The sequence below is a fragment of the Manacus vitellinus genome, unplaced genomic scaffold (genome assembly GCF_001715985.3).
Source record: "Manacus vitellinus isolate BGI_N305 unplaced genomic scaffold, ASM171598v3 scaffold_2_pilon, whole genome shotgun sequence".
Taxonomy (NCBI): Eukaryota; Metazoa; Chordata; class Aves; order Passeriformes; family Pipridae; genus Manacus; species Manacus vitellinus.
Genome location: NW_021940208.1, coordinates 18,567,892 through 18,587,348, shown reverse-complemented (window position 1 = coordinate 18,587,348; position 19,457 = coordinate 18,567,892). Strand labels below are relative to the sequence as shown.

General features: G+C 42.1%; 1 protein-coding gene across 1 annotated transcript in view; it reads right to left on the bottom strand.

Annotated features, from left to right (window-relative positions):
* Window positions 1-6,054: 6,054 nt before the first annotated feature.
* The window catches only part of KL (klotho), a 49,114-nt gene continuing 35,711 nt past the window's right edge, over window positions 6,055-19,457 (bottom strand). The window contains 3 exon segments of the mRNA XM_025894974.2: window positions 6,055-9,568; window positions 13,340-14,456; window positions 16,922-17,190. Coding sequence (XP_025750759.2) covers window positions 9,231-9,568; window positions 13,340-14,456; window positions 16,922-17,190 — 1,724 coding nt within the window. The 3' untranslated portion in view covers window positions 6,055-9,230.

The window sequence follows — 19,457 nt, the reverse complement described above, 5'->3', positions numbered from 1 at the left end:
TGTGCAACTGTAGACTGTCTTACTTATTTGTGCAAGACTGCTCAGCAAATACATGGGTGTGTGGAAATCAAGGGCAAATACGAGGCAGAGCAGTGGGTCTCGGTTAATGAGTAAATGACAGGGAAAATGTTCCAACGCTGCAGATAACTATTTGGCTGTCTTACATAGGCTAATACTGGGGGGGTCTCACACACTCCCAGATACCTTCTCTAATCCACAGCAGGTTTCAGATACCAGAGCCTCTACACCTCTGATGAAGGTTAGCATCTCTTGCAGAAAAAGTAACCTGAAGAGTTATCTCCTTCCACCCCTTTGATTCTGAAACAAGGATCTCTATCCCGATACCATACTATTGACCTCCCACAGGTGGTTATTTTCCACTGCTCTCTTGCACTGCTTGAGCCCAGACTTGGAGTCCAGCATGCCCTCTGCTCTGCTCAGTGCCTGCATGCCTGCTTGCAGGCTGGGCTCCAACCTTCATCTGCTCACCCACCCCAGGCTGCACAGGAGGCCACAGGGCTCAGCCTTCAGGGCAGGGTGATCATGGCCAGGTGGTCAATGGTCCCAGCTCCAGCTGCAACAGGGGGTCAGGTCTTGAGTACAGGGTGTCCCATGCCCTACACTAGGGGCAGAACGCCAGAGTGGGGAGAGATCATTTCTGCTTCTCTCCTCCAAGAAGGCAGGAAGGAGAGAGCAGTAAAATAACCATAAGCCTGTACCACAGCACAGGTGTTCCTCAGTCCCATTGCAATGACACAATGGGGCTCTTGCTTGGGGCTCCTGATCCTCTCCCAGGGGTGTGAGTCCAGCAAGACAGAGAGGCTAAAGGCAGATGTGGTTTGAATGCAGTGAACTGCTCTCTACCTTGAGCAGAGACTTGAACTGGTGTGCAGTTCATGGGCAGCAGTTTGCAAGAGACAAGATGGGATCCTGGCAGTGGTTGCCTGATTCTGCGGCAAGAGCAGTTGCACTGAGCTCTGCTGGCAGCCAGCTACAGGATTACAGCTTATTTCTTAATCAAAATATCAATTCTGCAAAAGGCACAAGGCAAACAGCCTAAAACTACAGATTCTGCTCTCTTTTACATGCTCATAGCAGCCCTGAGACAGGCACATGGCCACAAACACAGAGCCAGCATTTGCTGCAGTGAGGATTTGCAACAGCTTGCGATTTATGGGAGCAAATTAGCCACAGGGCCATCTGTACTTCCCCAGACCGCTGGCCTGCTCCTTGATGGAATGACTGCTTTTCCTTGAGAGGATGTGTATTGAATTACTTACTATTTTTTTTTTTTTAATTAAATAAATGTGGGAACCACAGGTGGTGGAGCAGAGGACAAGTAACTCTCTCAGCAGCATCTGTGGGCCAGCAGTACCCCAGCATGCATTCGGGACAGGTGTTGGCTGCAGGCAGTCTGAACCCCAGACCCATGTGGGGCAGCAGCCCAGGATCTGCCAGCCCACTCGGCCGGACCCCACTGCACCCTGCTGACACCAGCCAGACTTGGTCTTCATGGCAATAGGACCAGAAGTACCACAGCTGGTCTGGCTTGACCACAAACTGTGAGTCCTTTTTTGCCCCCATCTCTTTCATGAGGGTAGTCAAAAACAGGGTGTTTGTTTTTGAGCACCAAAAACCCATCCCTGTGCCACACTGCTGGCTAACCAGCACAAGCAAAGAGCCCACAATACAGGAAGTGTAGAGCACTGGGCTCACAGTTGCTATAGTATTTTGCCCTGTGTTGTCTGGTTTCCAGTGGGACAGGAACTCAGAACTGGGCCTCTGAAGAGAAGGTACAGGATTGGCCTGGACTTCTCCTTCCCTGAAGAGTCATGTTCCTTTTCTCCCGCCCCAGGAAGGAGGGATCACACCAGCCTGCACCCCTTACTCAGGCTCCCAGCTTTGGGCCCATCACGTCTGCTGCTTTGCAAAAGAGGCAAAAAAAAATATTTAGGGAAAACTTCCCATTGTTCAGTGGCTGTACTTGGGGATCCCTGGTGAGCAATAGGGCTGCTGGTGAGGAAGGACAAACTGCTGCTGCAGATGCATTGTTGCAGCATTGGCAGCAATGCCCACATACAGAGTGCACCAACAGCTTCCTCCTGGGGCCACGGGGCACCAAGAACACCATTTCAGAACAGGCCACCTTTCCTGCTTTCTACAACGTTGCAGAGCCTGAGTCAGATTGCCCTCTAGAACAGCATGGATGCTCACCTGGCCTTGCCAGCAGTGAACTCACCCACCTCGACCTCGGGAGAGCCACGACATGTTTTAACTACATACCCTTCCCGAACACCACATCATGCCCCCATCCACAAGCATAGCCTTGAATGGGGGTTACTGCCTGGCCATGCTGATGCCCGGCCTTTTTAAGCTGTGGTTATCCTCGTGCCATCCTCTCCACAGTCAAGCAGGTGCCAAGACACTTGTAAATCACTGAGCAGTGACATTCATTGCACTGCTGAAACCACCAGGACAGCAATGGAAAAGTTTGTGGCTATTTTCAATACAAATAAAAATAAAGGTTGCAAATTACAAAAAATTAAATGGGTATCGCTGGGCTAAGCCAAAATGTTACAATATGGCCTCCTTGGCCTCCCAGTATGTCTTGCCTTGGGCAACCTTTTTCAGCATTGGCTGGTATTTATCAGGAAAGAGATACAGTTATTGCATTTCTGTTTTTCAAATAATTGAGTAATTTAATCTTTTAAGTGCCTCTGAGATCACTTGTAATTAAAGACAGAAGATGAATGACTGAAGTACAAGAGCATTGGAGGACTTTAAAAATGAAAGTGTCCTTGACTACATCTCCTGTGCATTTATGTAATGATGATCCCACATTAATATGACCAAACAGATAAAAGGAGAAAATAATAAGAGCTTGGTTGCATTATTTTTCTTCCAGCCCAATAATAATATATCACCAGCCAGAGGAATGTGCCTGTGAATACCAAGCAGGAGCAACCATGTGCTGCTGAGTGCAGGACCCCACCGCCTCCCGCTGCGAGGTGCAAGGAAAAGCAATATCCGCTCACGGATCCCGCAGCAATGTGGCAGATAAATGAGTTACAAATGTCTATAAAATTCACAAACTTGCATCAGAAGTGGACTTAAAGGCTCAGCAAGTGCTTGGAGAGGCGACTGCAACACTGGCAGCTTCCTTTATGAGCATTTATTTTCTCAGCTTTTGGAAATAAGACCCATCTGATCCTAGTGGAGAGAGAGAGGCAGAAGGATTGCTGCAAAGTAATAAATATCAACAAAAAAATCTGTAGGGCCTGTAAACAGCTTTTTGTCTTCTAAATAAACTATACACCTTGATGTACCTATGTCATACCTTGGTAATTCACTTCCCATTTCATAGCCCAAATGTATATAAATATGTGCCCAAAGGGGGAAGAGGAGGTGATGAGAGCTGGAGCTGGCTCTACTTCATTCTTCATGCAGCACTAAGTCCCTGGACCATGCCTGCCCCAGGCTGCAGAAGCAGCAGCCTTGCACTGCTCAAGGTATCCTCCAGGCTGACCAGAGAGGCTGCAGCCTGCCAAGAAGACCTCCTCACCATCTTGCTCCCCTCCCTTTCCAGGCAGGGCATCTGATGGCCTCCAGCTCAACTGTGCTATTGCCAGACTACAAAATTTTGTCACCTCGTAAAAATTTATAGCACAGGTAGTTTATACCATTACACCTCTTGAACTAAACACTCAGCCAATTCATGGTTCCCTCTGGTGGGAGGAAAACCAGATTTCTTGGATCAGGTGTTGTGTTTGTGCAGCCCTGATGGTTTACAACATTGCTGAGAGCCTGTTACAGAGCCCTGAGCACAGAAGGCAGCAATACATCAGCCAGTTCGCTGCTGAGAGCCAAACTGCCATGTCAGCCAGGATCTCACCAGGGCATACCATTGGCTCTGCTTTTCCTCCAGGTCCCAGAGTATGTCTTGCCTGGGAGGTGCTGCTCTGGCTTGGGACATGCACCCCAGAAAGGGACAGCCCCGAGGGAAGTTTTGTCTTAGAAGCTCCTGAGAGCTGAACAGGTGGGACTGAGAAGTTTCTACTCAGGTCTTCTCATCCCCTGCAAGGGTTGATCCCATAAAAAAAAAAAAAAATCAGAAGTACATTATACATCTGAGGTTATGGGGGAAGTGTTAAAACTCATTTTTCCCTGAAAAACACAAAAACAAACAAACAAAAAAAAGAAAACCAACAAAGTTTTGTGTATTATTCTTCGTAAGGAAGAAAACGTTTCTACTAACAGGAAAGAACTAAAGTAGAAACTAATCCCACTTGCTGTGAATTTGTAGTATTTAGAAAAAATCATTGCTGTCATTCCCGCTGCTTTGTTCAGTGCCAATGACAGTGACCACCTCTCCTGCACTTCAGACTCCCATGGACCTCCTGGGACTTGGACCAGAAACACATTTGGGTGACCTCAGGAGAGCTGGGATCATATAACAATGCTTCACCATATGGTGTTGTGAATAATTCTTGTGATGAGAAAAAGGCTTTTGACAGTTAAATTCATCATGTAGGAGGTATGTCATTAAGGGAGAAATATGTCATTAAGGGAGGCAGGGAGTTTTCAGAGTAGATTCTTTTTAAAAAAAATTTTAATTTTTTAACAAAGAATATTTGAAGTCCCATGGCCCATTCCCACAGAAGGGGACTGCTCACTCAACTCTCAGAGCAAGGAACTCACACATCTTCTTGTGCCTGTAGCTTTTCTGCCCTACTTTAGTATTTTCCCTGGCTTCTCTCTGCCTCGCTGGCACTTTTGCCACTCCTTCAGAAACACAGAAAACATTACAAAATAATAGCCAGCAACATGTCAGCACCCACAAGTGTCCTGGCTGCAGGCTGCTGTTATTTCAACTTTCTGGTTTCTTAAAAATATTAATTTTCTCAGAACTGTTTGACAGTGGTGTTCCTGTTCAACTAGTCAGGAAAAATAAAAAGGGTGGGCTTAACAAGCCCACATCAGCTATAGCCTTAAGATGGCTGGTGAAAGGTGGTGGTTTGGCAATTCATGAGTGGTACATCCAAGACAGGAAGAGCCTTCTCTTTTCTTTTCCATGCCTCCTTTTCTTGGCCTTGCTTGAGTGAAGGAGGAACAGGAATGAACTTTCTCTGCTGAAGCTGAAGTCTGGCACTTAAAACTGACTTCTTCACCCTGAATAAGGGCATTTTCACCTAAGCAGTTTTTGCAAGCAGAATGAACAGATAAAGTTTTCTAAGTGACTCGAAAGCAACACAATACAGTGCATACAAAAAAGGGTAAGTTGGGTGTTTAAACATACTTGGACTTATATGGTCCCTGTCCTATTCATTGGTTTTGTCCATTTCTGTTCCCACTTCCTTTAGTCTTGACATTTCTATTCCTTAAGACGTTTAACAAAGATGCCACAAACTCAATGCTTGGTGCACAGCTATGCTGACAAAATCCCTCAAGCCTGTGAGTAACTCTACTGGAATAGAAGAATTGTCAAATTTACTGCAGTGTTACTATGGAATAAGCTATTGCACCAAAATACTCTTATACTGGTATGGTTACTTCCATAGGTTTTCTAAATAGAAACAGTGACTTTAAGAAAAAAATAATTCAAATAACAAAAACCCCTCCAAACCCCTCCAAACCCCTGGGTCTGTTGGAAAAACATCTGTTTAGCCACAGGCCCCAGCAATCTCCAACAAAAGTTACAGTTATTTATGTGGCACTGGAAAAACAAACAGCAACATGAACTCCTTGCAGAGTTATCATAATAGCCTCTCCTGAGGTACTCTGTACTTCATGCTGCAGGCAGAGAAACTAGACAGATTAAACAGTAAGATCATGTTACAATTTGTTACATTCAGTATCTTTATTTCACTTCTGAGATTGTTATAAAAACAATAGAACATTCATCCTGTCATTTACAAAGACATTCTTCCCACAGTTACTCTGCACAATCTTTTCAAGAAATAAACCAGAAGCTTTGCACTCACATCACAAAAATATTTTGAATAAAAATACAATTTTGTATTTTACAACATGTTTAATCTGAAGCATTGAGTAAACTGGTAACAACATTTCATTCTAGAAACACAGTTAAAAATAAAGTAGTCTACCTAAGAAACTGCATGTTAAACATGCAGAGCCCTGTTGCTCTTCAGAAAATAAACCACCATCCTCCACCAAGCTGTCTTTGCAGACTGACTATGGAGTCCCCTCTGCTCAAAGTCCTCGCTACTGTCGGCATTTCTGCCCTGGATGCACAGATGGGGGAAGTGCCAGATCACTGCTCACATATGAGCACTGAAGGGAGCAAGTGCCCCACAGCCCACGGCTGGATTGCAGGAGGTGATTACCGCATCGGTTTGCACAAGCACACGGCGGATCTCCTTGAACGGGTGTGCAGTCTTTGCCTATTCAGGGGCTTCTTTGTAAGTGAAGGGTGAGGTTTTTTTAGAAGATTTGACAGGAAACTCACACTGGACCCTGATTACACAAAATGAGGCAGATTCCCAAGGCAAAACCATACCACTATCTCCATCAGACCAGCGTGTATTTTCCGTAGCCCATCATTATGCAATTCGCTGTCTGAGAGCTGCACACTGCCATGCACAGGCAGCACCACAGGCAGGATGCTTAGGAGAAGGCTTTGGCAACTGCTGTGCCCAGCTCAAGCCAGTCACTACTCTGCAGCAATATTTAAAAACTGTTCTGAAGGCAATTGCACCAAAGGCTGCGTTAGTTCCACGGGTCACGGCACCATGAGATGATACGATTATACAGCAACAAATCCCAATTTACCTACAAATTAGATATCCAGCTGGTGCCATCTGCCTGTCAGTGGTTACATATCACCCAGCCTCTATGGGAAGAGCCTGCCGGGTCTCCTCCGTGCTGGGGCTGCTTTTTCACACACTGTGCTGTGGCTGGGCCATTCCACAGCACGCAGCAGAGACTGGATGAATGGTAACTGCTAGTGAAGCAGCAGGACAGACCAGTGCCCACCAGCATGGCACCTGCACTCTTCCAGATTTGCCCTGCCCAGGCCCCTTGAATCCCCTCAAACTCAGGGGAGGTATGTATGCCTGGCTTCTCAGAAAGACCAGGCTCAGACTCATTTTGTATTACCAACAGCAAAATATATAACATACACACACACACACATGTAACAAATAAGTTGGGCGTGACCTGGGTCCATTTTGTGTTAAATGAATATCACATTTTGTTACATACTGCAAAGGCATCTGACTGCTGGTGTAATGCATTGCAAGGTGATTCATGGCCATGCCATAGAGAAAGCCATTTGGCATTTCATATATTTAGGGAGAGCTATTTCTTCTCCACAGTGCACCAGGCACCAACAAATAAATATACAGCAGTTTGAAATGTTCTCTTCTTCAGCAAATCCTATCAGTCTATAAATAATTTTTATACGTTTTTTAATACTTCATCACTTACACTGAATTTTTGACCTTAATCTCAATACCAAAATATACATTAATGCAAAGAGAGACCATTTTAAGACTAGATCTAGAGGACAAATATATTAATCATTATGATAAGATACTAATTCTTTTCTATTTCTATGCATAATTCAAGAAAAATATAATCTTAAATTACAAATTAAAATAGTATTTCATAGGTAAGTTTTAATTTACAGTATAGAATCATAGAATCAGAGTTTTCAGATTAAAAGGAACCCTGGGAGGTCATTTAGTCATCTTCTAGTAATCTAGTAGATAAACATCACATTAAATACAGCATAATCAGCTTTAGTAGATAAATAATTCTTAATTAACACAAAGCACATTTCCTTTAAAATATTCTTTCCAGTGAGTGACATCATTCACATAGCAATAAAAATACAATTATAGCTGAAGGCAATGCAGGCCTAGAGTTCAGAGAACGGAGAAAAATGACCACACTGCTTTATACTGAGGACCCTCCTAATGCAGTAATTCACAAGGCAGGCAAAATAACATGGGACTTTTTCCCATTCTCTCTCTACTTCTACTAATAAAAAATTATGCTAATACTTTGCTATTTTATCTTGCTGAGAGAAAAACAAGAGGCCCTCAGACATTCAATAATACTTTGGGATGAAATGCTGCCAGGGCCAGTTGCTCAAAGGAGAACCTCCAACCAGCTTGTAAGAGGCTTGGACCAACAGCTCCACAGACTCAGACCCTGGCAAAAGCAGCAATAAAGTGCTGGACTACTACACCAAAATACTGGGAGTTAAAGTCTCTGCGCTCAACACAAATGGCACGCAGAGACCATCCTACTAAGTTACCACAAGTTTCCAGCAGGTAAGTAGCCAGGTAGCAGCAGAGTGACAGCTCTGTGCAACTTGCTCTGAGGAGGAATGGGGTGCCCTAGGCCTGCCATGTCCCTGGGTACAGGGCAACAGGGTACAGGGTCAGGCATGCAGCTTTCTGCCAACTGAAAGACATCCCAGTTCCTGCTCTTTGCTTTTTTTTTTTTCTGAGCAAATCAAAGAGAAGCCCTTCCCATCTCTTCCCAGCAAGATGGCATGACCCCTGAAATCCCCAGACATATTCCTGCTTCTTTTCCCCCAAGAAAGACACAGTTCCTTTAGCTGAAGTTCCCCACTGGCATCCTGAAGTCAGATGCAGCCTCAGTAGTAGTTAACTGATTTACCCAGAGTTCCCAGCAGCACAGACTCATTTCCCCCTGCTCCTCTCCCTGCATCTGCTTTAGGAAAGGAGGTGTTCTTTACCCTGGCACTGCTTTGTGCAATTCTCTCCCATCTTTCTTCTCAGTCACAATCCCTGCTCCAGTCAGGTTCTGGTTCTGCTTAAGCAACATCAGCATTAAACCCTAATATGGAAAAGTAAGCCATTTTGTTTCAACCCAGTCTTCTCTTGGAGAATTTGACATTCAGACTCTTCCATCACCCCACATTTTCAAAATATACTTAAACCTGTCCAACTCAGCAAGGCAAAACCAAGAAGGGGAAAACATCTGCTCAACAAAAGGTTCCAGGGAAAATTGTGATACAACTCCAACCACAGGAATTAAGGACTGGTCATAAACCAAATGTACTAAACCAGAGAAAATTATTTCTGGAAGCCATATGCTAGCAATCTCTTCTCAATGTCAATGTCCTGCAGTATCAGGCAATGTAAATGCTGAAGCAATCAGCAATTGTGCACTTATTTCAGATTTCCCACAGGGATGCAAGAAAAAGGACAGTGAGTGATGTATTCAAAGGGGCAGCTCTATTTATACCTTCTTTCTACCCTCTTGGAGTAGTAAGTAATGAAGAATATAGTAACAATAAAAGCAACAAATATGAAAGAGATAAAGGCTAATAATGACTTTCTGGTTCGGAAGAAGTGGCATTCAGGACACGAGACAACCTGTTCTGGACACAGCAACTCAGGAGTTTTAGGACCAGGAAAACCATTATTGTCAATTATTTCTCTGTAATGTTTCATAGAAGGCTTTGGTTCATATTGATTTGCAACGTAACTGTAGAGACCATATTTAGGAGCAGTCTTGTCATTAAAAGAATAGACAAAATATCCTTGCAGGTTAACGTTATCCAAGGTGTAAGCTGCAAAAGAAAACAAAGGGTTGAAGCAATGAATCAATGTCACTTTGGCATTCAAGAGCAGTACCATATGCCCATACATAAAGGAGGGTCAGGGGGATGTTAAACCCACATCTGCACTTCTCCTTCCCAAAATAAGGTAAGGTACAAGTACATCTGTGAAGTGTTTCTCATAAAAAGTAAGAATCTGTCAGCCATTGCCAGACAGTGTGATCTGTGAGTATCCTGCAATTTATTTCCCTGTGCTTGGTAAACACAGCTGTGAGTGCCTGACTGTGTGTAACGATCAGCACGGAGCCTATCATGAAAAGATGGCTCTTTGTTATGCATGAAAGAATGCAGGTTTGGAGTTCCCTGCACCTACACTTCTGCAGCCTGTGCCTCTGATTGCTCCTTCTCCCTTTGCAGGGCACCTCCGGATGGGGACAGTCAAGGAACTGAGGACGTCAGGCTGCACTTCTCACTAGCAAAGGCACAGTGACACAAGAAAAAGATGTGCACCCATGCTGAGGTCATGTACTGGGATATCACCAGTGCAAGTGGAAAGGTTAGGCAAATCACAGCCCTCTCTTGTTATTGACCAAAGTTTCTGATCCAAGATGACCTGTATTAGTCTTTATTGAGAACATGTCCACAATCCATACTGCTAACTCAGCTACTGGAAGAGGTCCAGCACCTGGAGTGTTAACCTTGAGCCATCCATCCCGCTTGACAAAAACAATCAATCCAAGGTAGTAAACGCAAAGTGTAATACTTTATCTCTCAAATCACTGTTTTAACAAATTAAAGGAACATCTAGCAGATGAACACGGGACTGAAAGTTAACAAATGATGAATTTTCATACACCTCTGGAAATAATTTTCTGCGGCCACATGCAAGATATTTAGCATGTCTAATGTACTTTTCACATCTAAAATGAAATAATATTTACCTGCCCTTTTACAGAGCTGCTACCCTGGATAATTAGTTTGTGTTTTAGAGCTGCAGGTGGATTTAATGGTGTTACATAAATGGTTACTGCTGGTTTTTGTTTTCAATTGGCAAAGATGAACTTAAACAGGGTACAAAGCACTTCAAAATACAGCCTCAGTCTAAAGGGTCCTGTACTGCATTCTGGAATCATTTATCTGCACAAACCTGTTGGCTCACCTGGAACAATGCAGGTGAGCAACATTACATGCACAAATATTTCCACATGCAGTCCCTGAAACCAGCTGGAGAAAGAAGGCACAACAGGGACTTTACGAGAAGAGCATACATGTACCAAATCCCCTATTATTCCTCTACAGTGTGACACTGAGGTAAGGACACAAGATTTGTAATCCACCTTCGTTACTGCACAGGGTCTTGCAGAAAAAAAATGCAAGTCTTGGAGAAACCTGAATCAGTCATGATGCCAAGGTCATGTAATGACAAGAAGGACAAAAGCACCAAAAGCACAATACCAGAGCTGATGGACCAAACACTACAGAGGAGTGTATGCTGTCTAAAGTGGGAGAGTGATGGCTAGTTAGCAGGGATATATTTATCCATGACAAAGAAGGTAAAAAGATAGGAACATAGTGATGCTTAGGCTGAAAAACACAGGAGCTATTTACAATCTGGACAGAAGTGGGGAGAAAGAAGTGACTGGGGGGATATTGTACCAGAACAGTACAAATGGCAAAGTTCTGTAAAAAACAGGGAGATGAGCAGGTGTTCTCACAAATGGGAACTGGGAGAAAAACTCATATCCATAGGTACTTTGAAAACAGAAGTGCCAAGAACTGGTATGGTCTAAAGTGGTAGGAAGGAGAGACAAGCAATACAGAAGAAACGGTTTGAAACCACAAGCCCAAATATAGCCCAAAGATACGTTTTTTAACTATAGATGTACAAAATATGCAGTCAATGCTGCAAAATGCTGGAGAATGAAATTTTGAGCACTTGATATTAAATTCAGTAATTTGTGAAAGAGGTGGAAATTACAGAGGAGGAAGTTAAAGCCAATACTTAATGGAGCGGGCAGGATGACCTAGCAAATTATGGAACTGCCAGACATCCTTCACTACCTATCAAAAGAGTGGAACAGATTATATAAGGCTTGATAAATAAGAATTACAGGAGATAATACATGATTCATGCCAATGAGCTTTACCTTATGGAAAATAAAACTTGTCAGACTAACTTGACATCTTTTTTATGAGATCAGCCGATCAATAAAGTAATGATGTTTTAAGTTATATACTTAGAACTTCACAAGGCAACTGACTTGGTATTATATGGCATTTAGATCAAGAAAATAGAGTGTTTTAAGGTCAAGGGGAGCCCATAATAAACAGATTTCAACTGGTCTCAAACAGAAGTAATAAGTCAGTCTAGAAATGCAATTGGAGGTAAGTAAGTGTCACAGTAGGTAAATTTCTACCATGATCATGGAGATTGGCTTTTAGCACTGAGTTATTTAATGATCTTAAATATATCAGCAACCTGAAAGAAATGTAAAACTATTTCTCACGAAGTTGCAAATAACACAAAGATTAGAGACATAATTCAGCAAGTGTTGCAAGGTTTGCACAAGCAAGCAGCTGGCATTTGAAATAACCAAATGTGAAGATGTCAAAGAACAAGCAGACCTACTTTGGCAGAGGCAGTTCTGCTTGGTGGGGGTGGGGAAAGATTTCTGCCTCTGTTTTAAAGTTTAAAATCTCAGTAAATCACCACAGAGTGTGTGTAACCAACATGCTGTCATGGTCAAAAGGGCTAATGACCTGCTTGGATGTAGGAAAGAGGACGGTAAGAGGTTACATTATACCTGCCTGAGATATAAGTGTGGCTATGGCAGGAATGGTGTGTCCAGGTCTGGGTTTACCCCTCTCATAAGGAACACTGGCACACAGGGAAAAGCTTAATAATTCACAAGTTTGAAATGATGTTTTATAGCAAGGGACACAAAGAGCTTTGTCTGTATTATCTATCAAAGAGATAAATGAGGGATAGCTTGTCTTCTGTCTGTGAATACCTACAAAAGTAAAATACATGTGGAAATGCATAACAAAAATTGCTTAAAGATGAAGCTAAAGAAATTAATACTAGAAGCAAGATTTATCTATATCTGTACACACACTACAACAGCTTATAGTGAGGTGCAGAAGATTCTTCCTCAGTAAAAATTATCTCATTTGGTCTTGCGCTTTTCGGGAAAAACAGCACGTGTTGTATGACAGGATGACTCAAAATGCCTCCTTTTTGCCTTATAATTTACAAATCTTTGAGACAGAGAAAAAGACTGGTTTGTGTTCTGAATAGCAGGAAACAGTCCAGGAAACGGCATAATGAGGTAGACAGCTGAATTATTATGAAGATTACTGTTGGATAAGATCACTGTTGGATAAGATACAGAGACAGCTGAGGAACAGAACTCTTACTCAGCCCTGAGGCACATCAGTGGAGAGAGGCAACAAAGCAAAGCAACAGTAGAAGTGCGATAAGATGAAATACTGACTAAATACATGTGGAGCTACTCACAAAACATGTATTTTAATTTATTGAATCCATAGAAAAGTTCTTCTGCTGTCTTATGCAGAATATGAGCAAGGTCAGTCTTCCTTATGTTTAGTAACACCAATCAATCATAAATCAAGTGGAAAACTATCTGTTATGCTGTCGTAACATTTTATTTATGAAGTATTCGACAGAGGACTTTTTTTTTTAAGTTAAACATCCTCTATCACACCATGTACATTAATATAATAGTGGGATTTGTGACTTATAAACTGCCTATGGTTCCTTACCTTTTAAAGCTTCATTGATGTAATTCTGTATGTAATACACTCGGAGCTTATCATGCACTGTATTTTGGTCATCGTCGATTCCATTAGCCATAACATAAATTGGGATATCGCCATACTTTGATTTAACCCACATGAGCAATTTACGCAGTCCCCAGGGCACTACTGCAGCTCTGCTGGGAGAGTGGAGCCATGTGATGTCATTGATCATTTGAACTTCAAGGTAGTGGTCGTATTTTACTGCATCTTCTTTCTCCGAGCCCACAAGGGTAGTAGTGTAGTGACTCAAGGCAAAGAAATCAAATGAGCCCTGTATTAACTTCTTTTCGTCTTCTGAGAAATAAGGCAAGTGAAAATTATACAGGTCAACACTGTTTATTCGGTGAAGCCATGCTCTCATTACCTCTGGGTAGTCACCATTCCCAAAGATGGGCTCCGCAAGCCAGCCAATGTCGAACTCTAAAATTCTGTCAGCAACTTCTTGGTCATTCCTGGAAAAGGGACAAGCTGGTTCTACCCAGTCAGCTTGCAAAGCTATAGATATTTTACCCTTCTGAGATCTCCTGAATTCTTTGTCATAAAGACGCCATACTTGCGCATGGGCTTTCAAAAGGTTGTGCCCTGCGGTATATGTCAGGTTTTTCACAGACGGTTCATTCATGGTGATCCAAAATTTGACATGGTCCCCAAGACTTGTAAAGCAGAATCTGGCATACTCAACAAAAGCCTGAACAGTTTCTGTGTTTTCCCAAGCTCCATATTTGGCAAGGGAAACCGGAAGCTCTTGATTCTCAATCATAGGTTGCCATAAAGCAACAACAGGAGTTATGTTAACTCTGAGAAGTTCACTAGCAAAACACTGATAATAATGTACAAGTGTATGGTTGATTAGAGAAAGGTTACCTAAAGGAAGGATTAAAGACCATTTCAGTGAAAAATGGAAGTGAGTGACATGCATTTCTTGCAGAAGAGAGATCTGGAGCCTGATAGCAGCAAAGTCAACACACTGACGCCTGCGTTTCGAGGTGTAAACTCCATCCACTTTAATAAGCTTCTTCGTCTGGTGAACATCCCACACATAAACACTAGAGTCAAGAAACTGGGCAGGTGTCGTGTCTACCTAGGTAGAATAAGAAACATACCAAATTCAAGCTGTTTGAACTAGGTAGGTGGGAACATCATAACCATCAGGCACAACAAGTAAAAGAAAATTTTAAGTCAAAAAATTGTATTTAGCATCTCTGATACTGGCATATGAATGGGCTTATATGAATGAATTAATTTTCTATTAACATGTGAGGTCAGCAAAGTACCAAATCTATGTATCATTTTCACCCTACTTTTCAAACAAACTTATGCTAATGGTCACCATGTTTATATCTTCTCCAAGTTGTTCCAGTTTGCATAAGAAACAAGTGATTGATCAGGGATAAGGCACTAAGCCTGTGACAGATCTCCAGAGAAGCAGACCTTCAGTCAAGACTACAGTAATTTTTAAAATGTTTTTCTTTCAAGATTAAGAAAGGCCTACAGAGAGACTGTCTGTTGTAAATTACCCAGTACATTCAGTTTCAAGATCACTCCCTGAATGCAGTAAAAGAATGAATGCAACATCACTTCTCTGTTCTGTTCTTTTCCTGACTATGATGAAAGATGAGTAATGCTCTGCACTTGATTTTAGCACAAATTCAGTGACAAGCAAAATTTTTCCTTCTTGCTAAAGACATCCTTTTTTATTTAACTCATACTGAACTCATTTCCCAGCTATTTCAGCAGGCTGTTGGTAATTGAATCAATTTTGTTTTGGGCCTCTGAGAAAACCCACTATATGTCACTCCAACAAAAAAAAAGCACTTCCCATAAGGCTTTAGAGTTTCAAATGTCAGAACTGCCTGTATGACATATTAATACAGCAGAAGATTATCTTCTCAGGGTCATTCAGAATTATACCTTCACTTTTTAATGAACATCACCAACACAGTAAGGACTAGAAAACAAAAAGTTCAATTACTTAAAATAACACCCAGCGTAAAATCTCCTCAGTCGTACTTTGGGTAACTCTTTCTAGATCCAAACCACAGGATACTAGTACCACATGCCTTTATTTGTCCTCTTCTCTTTTCAACCTTTGGTGTGTGATTCCCCCTGAGTTCAGATTTCCTTGTCCTGCCCTCTGTTTGAAAAGCAGGTGTCAGCCTACAACCAGTGTTCAACTTGTAGCTCAGGCTCTGCAAACTGTGTAAAGAAGCTGCTGAAAATCAGTTGCTATTTTCTCCGGAGAGGTCAGTACTGTGCTTATAGAAGAAAGTAATAAAAACCAGCATGTCTGAGGGAAATTGCTTTTCTGGAGAATTGTCCCTTGTAGATTACTAAAGCATGCATTTCCACTAATACTGTGGGAATGCTGTCAAAACAGTTTTTCCACTGTGATGCATCTACAAATCACACTACCTAAGCCTTACAGCACAAAATGTTTGAATGGCCTTCTGAAATGAAAATATTCAGCTTTGGAGGTTTTAGGGATGGGAGGGATTTTTTTAACTGTCGTAGGCTGACTGACTCCGCAACTTCATAGTTGCTATTGATTCCAAAAGCAGCAATTCCACTTCCAATTCTTAATCTATCTGAGAGCTAGGAGGATAATGACTTGAATTTTCTTGGAAATCAGTGCACCAGGTAAGGAAGCTGCAGTATTTTTCAAGAGAAAACAGTCAGATCTTATTTCTGGAGTGAGAAAAAACAAATAAGCCCCTCACACTCTAGCCTTAAGAAAGATTCTGTCTTTGTGGAAAATGTAAACTAAAAATTCTGTTCTTGGATCAAGCCTTTGAATTTACACCTCTTTACTGTGGTTAGAAAAGCCCTGCAAGCCAAAATAGCATCTGAGAATTACAGAGCAAAACAGTTAAAGAGATCGTAACTAAGCTACAGTTTTTATTCATGCTATAAAGTCTTAAAATTTGAAAGATTCTCCCAAAGTATCAAATTAGTTGAAATAAAGAGCAAGAGCTGTGAATTGGATCCATAATCTAGCTAGGTGCTATCCAGGGGCACTGCAGGCCTCTATCAGACACAGTATGACATAAAATTAAAAGGAAGGAATACAGAAATTTCACCTAAATCTTTTTTACTTCCTTTTACACAAAATCACTCTAATGACAGCATCAGGATATATATGTACAAGATGTAGAAACACATCACTGGAATTTTAAGAGTTTTCAGGAAGTTTTCTAAAACATATATACACTTCAGCAGTTTTAATCAACTTCCCTTTGAAAAGAACTGACTTCCTGTAGCAGATAACATATGTCCAGGGAAGATGAGCATCAGACCACTTTTCACTTCTGTAAGTTTTTCTAAGATGTTATTGTATCTCAATCTGACTGGTTCTCTTTGGTCAAACACAGAAAGCCTGGTGAAGAGGGAAAGACACAGTGTTTGGCACAAAACCCTTGTACTCATCTCCTTGCAGCACTGGTATGTGGTAATACATACTGGCAAAGACACTCTATTCAGCAAATGTATCACTATGAACTCGTGCACTGATCTGGCTGGACAGTCTGCTGCCTTTACTATCAGACTCACCTGAATGTAGTTGTCAACAACTCCCCAGGCAAAGCCGCACGGAAAAATACCTTCTATGGGCTGGTTTTCAGGCAAAGGTGGGAACCCATTTTTTTGTATCAGCTTTTGATAGAATAAAAGAGAAGATTTGGGCATCAGCTTCTTGTCATGGCTTTGAAAATCAACATAAAACAATCCACGTCGAATGCTGTATCCCCTGTGCCACTCAAAGCCATCCAGGAGGGACCAGACTGTGTAGCCAAACACATTAACTCCATCATACCGGACAGCTGAGGAAAGAACAAACCCAAATTTATCGTAGTGCTCGTTTTTCCTCTGTACATTACACTGGATCAGCAATGTTTGCTGCATTCTTGTGTAAGAACAATGCAATAGGTCAGATGAGTACTCAGGGCCTGCCTCAAAGCCTTTTCAGGGAAGATATTTCAACTGCACTCAAGGAGCCGCCAGGTTATGGGTGCACCGTGCAAGGCAGCAGAGGTACCTGGCTTGGCTTTAAATAAGCAAGATTTAGAAAGAGCAGCCATGCAGCAGTGGTTTGAGCAGTGCTGCTAATTAGGTAAGCTCTCCTTAGAGCAGAGCATGCTGCACCTGAACCATCTGCAGCAACTGAACTGGTGACTGCGCTGCACTGCCCTCTGCTAATCACACACTGCAGCTCACACCCAGGGAGCTTAAGTGCCCTTACTGCAGCACTACTCTGCATGCAAACAAAAGTTATACTCTTTTGTTTTTTCTCCTCCCCCTCCCGCCACAACAAATACGTATTGAGAAAACCCTGACAGCACTCTTGGTGTGCTCACGAATTTTTAAAACCACAGAATTTAAGTAGAAATGATAATGCAGGAAGACTCTGTTTATTTGATAATTCTGTCTTTTAACATCTTTTATGGAATAGCATTTTCCAGTTTAAATATTTAAGAATGTCTAAAAATATGCATATGTTCTAGGTCAACTGTTTGACTTCTAAGAATTACCACACACTGAAGGTTAACAGCAGGGTCTACTGGCATCTGTTAGTATTACCAGCACCATAGTTTTATTTTAAGATTCCAAATGATACTCACTTTTAGTTTTATTAAACACTGAAATTTAGCAAAATGTTCCTGGGCAAGGCTCATCTCCAAGAAAGCACAAAGGAGTGTGCTTATTTGAATTACATAATTAGACCCACCCTAATTCAGCAATGCATTTAAGCACATTCTTACATGTTCTTTTGAACTCGTGTTTGGCTCTGTAGGCAGCAAAGTTTATCTTTATTACTCACCATCTTCTGTCAACCCAAACTGGGTACTGACTGAACATAATATTTTCCAGCCTACTAACACTGAAAGCATTATTTCAGGCAACCAGAATATCAAGATCCTAATTTCCTGGTTTTATCACTGCACCTCATTACAATCAGTTACAAAGGACCACATGGATTCTTGATTGTAACCCTGTTTGAATCAATTAAATGAACAATGCAGTTAAATAAGCAACAAATTTGGCCCAGTCTCCGCCAAAGGTCATGAGAAAATGTCTAAGGAAACGGAATATTTCTCCCTCTAAAGGCATCATTCTTTTGTGTTTGGCAAATGTCAGTATTTTTCTAACGTCTGCATGCATCCATGATGACATCTGCCATACCAGCAGAGTAAAAGCCAATACAGGTTCACTGTGTTAACTGGTCTCAGTGAGAATTTCTTTGAACAGCATCTCACCCCTTCTGTAAGTCATCACACAGCACTCCCACACTTCCTGAGCACCTCGTAAAAATCCCCCTCAAATCCTTCTTTAAAAATGTATTAACTTTTAAGTGTCACCTACTAAAGAAGTAATTTGAAAAAATGTTGGAAGTTCCTAGAAGTCTGGAAGCCTCAAACACAGTATTCCACATGGATTGCACATTACTGGAAAACCACTATGAAAATTAATGTGTTCTTTTTTTCCCCTTTTTCTTTTTCCTTTTTATGTCTCACTTGTTTTCTTTATGTCTGTTGGTGTGCAAACCAGGCAGACTGAAACCTAAACTGTCCTTGCTTCTGAAACTTAGTGGCCTTCTCCAAACTACCCACTGCAAGTGACTCCTGTCCTGAGCAATCCTGCACAGTATGCCTAAAGTGTGACACTGTACAGACCAGAACTCTGCCAGAGCTGGATTAAAAATTAAACAGCAGTTCAGCACATGCTCTGCTTAGCTCAGTAATGCAAAAGTCGTCCAAGGAAACAGACTCATAAGGATCAAACACAGATCTTTAAAACCCTCTGCTTAGCTGCTCTGCAACCCCGGTGTCTGAAGGTGAGGCGTGTGAAGCCTTCAGCCCCTGCTTCCATGTGGAAGGTGCCCAGGATATATGTTTTGCCTCTGCACATGTCTGAGAAGAGCTTGGTCCCGCCCTGTCAGGGGCCTGGCTGCTCCTCTGCTCCTTAAGACTGAATTCAGGCCTGTTAACTCCCCAGACAATGACCTAACCCCTCCACTAGCCAACATGGCCCAGAGGAACTTGCATGCCCGCCTAGTAAACATGCTCTGCCTTACAAGACACAATTCATT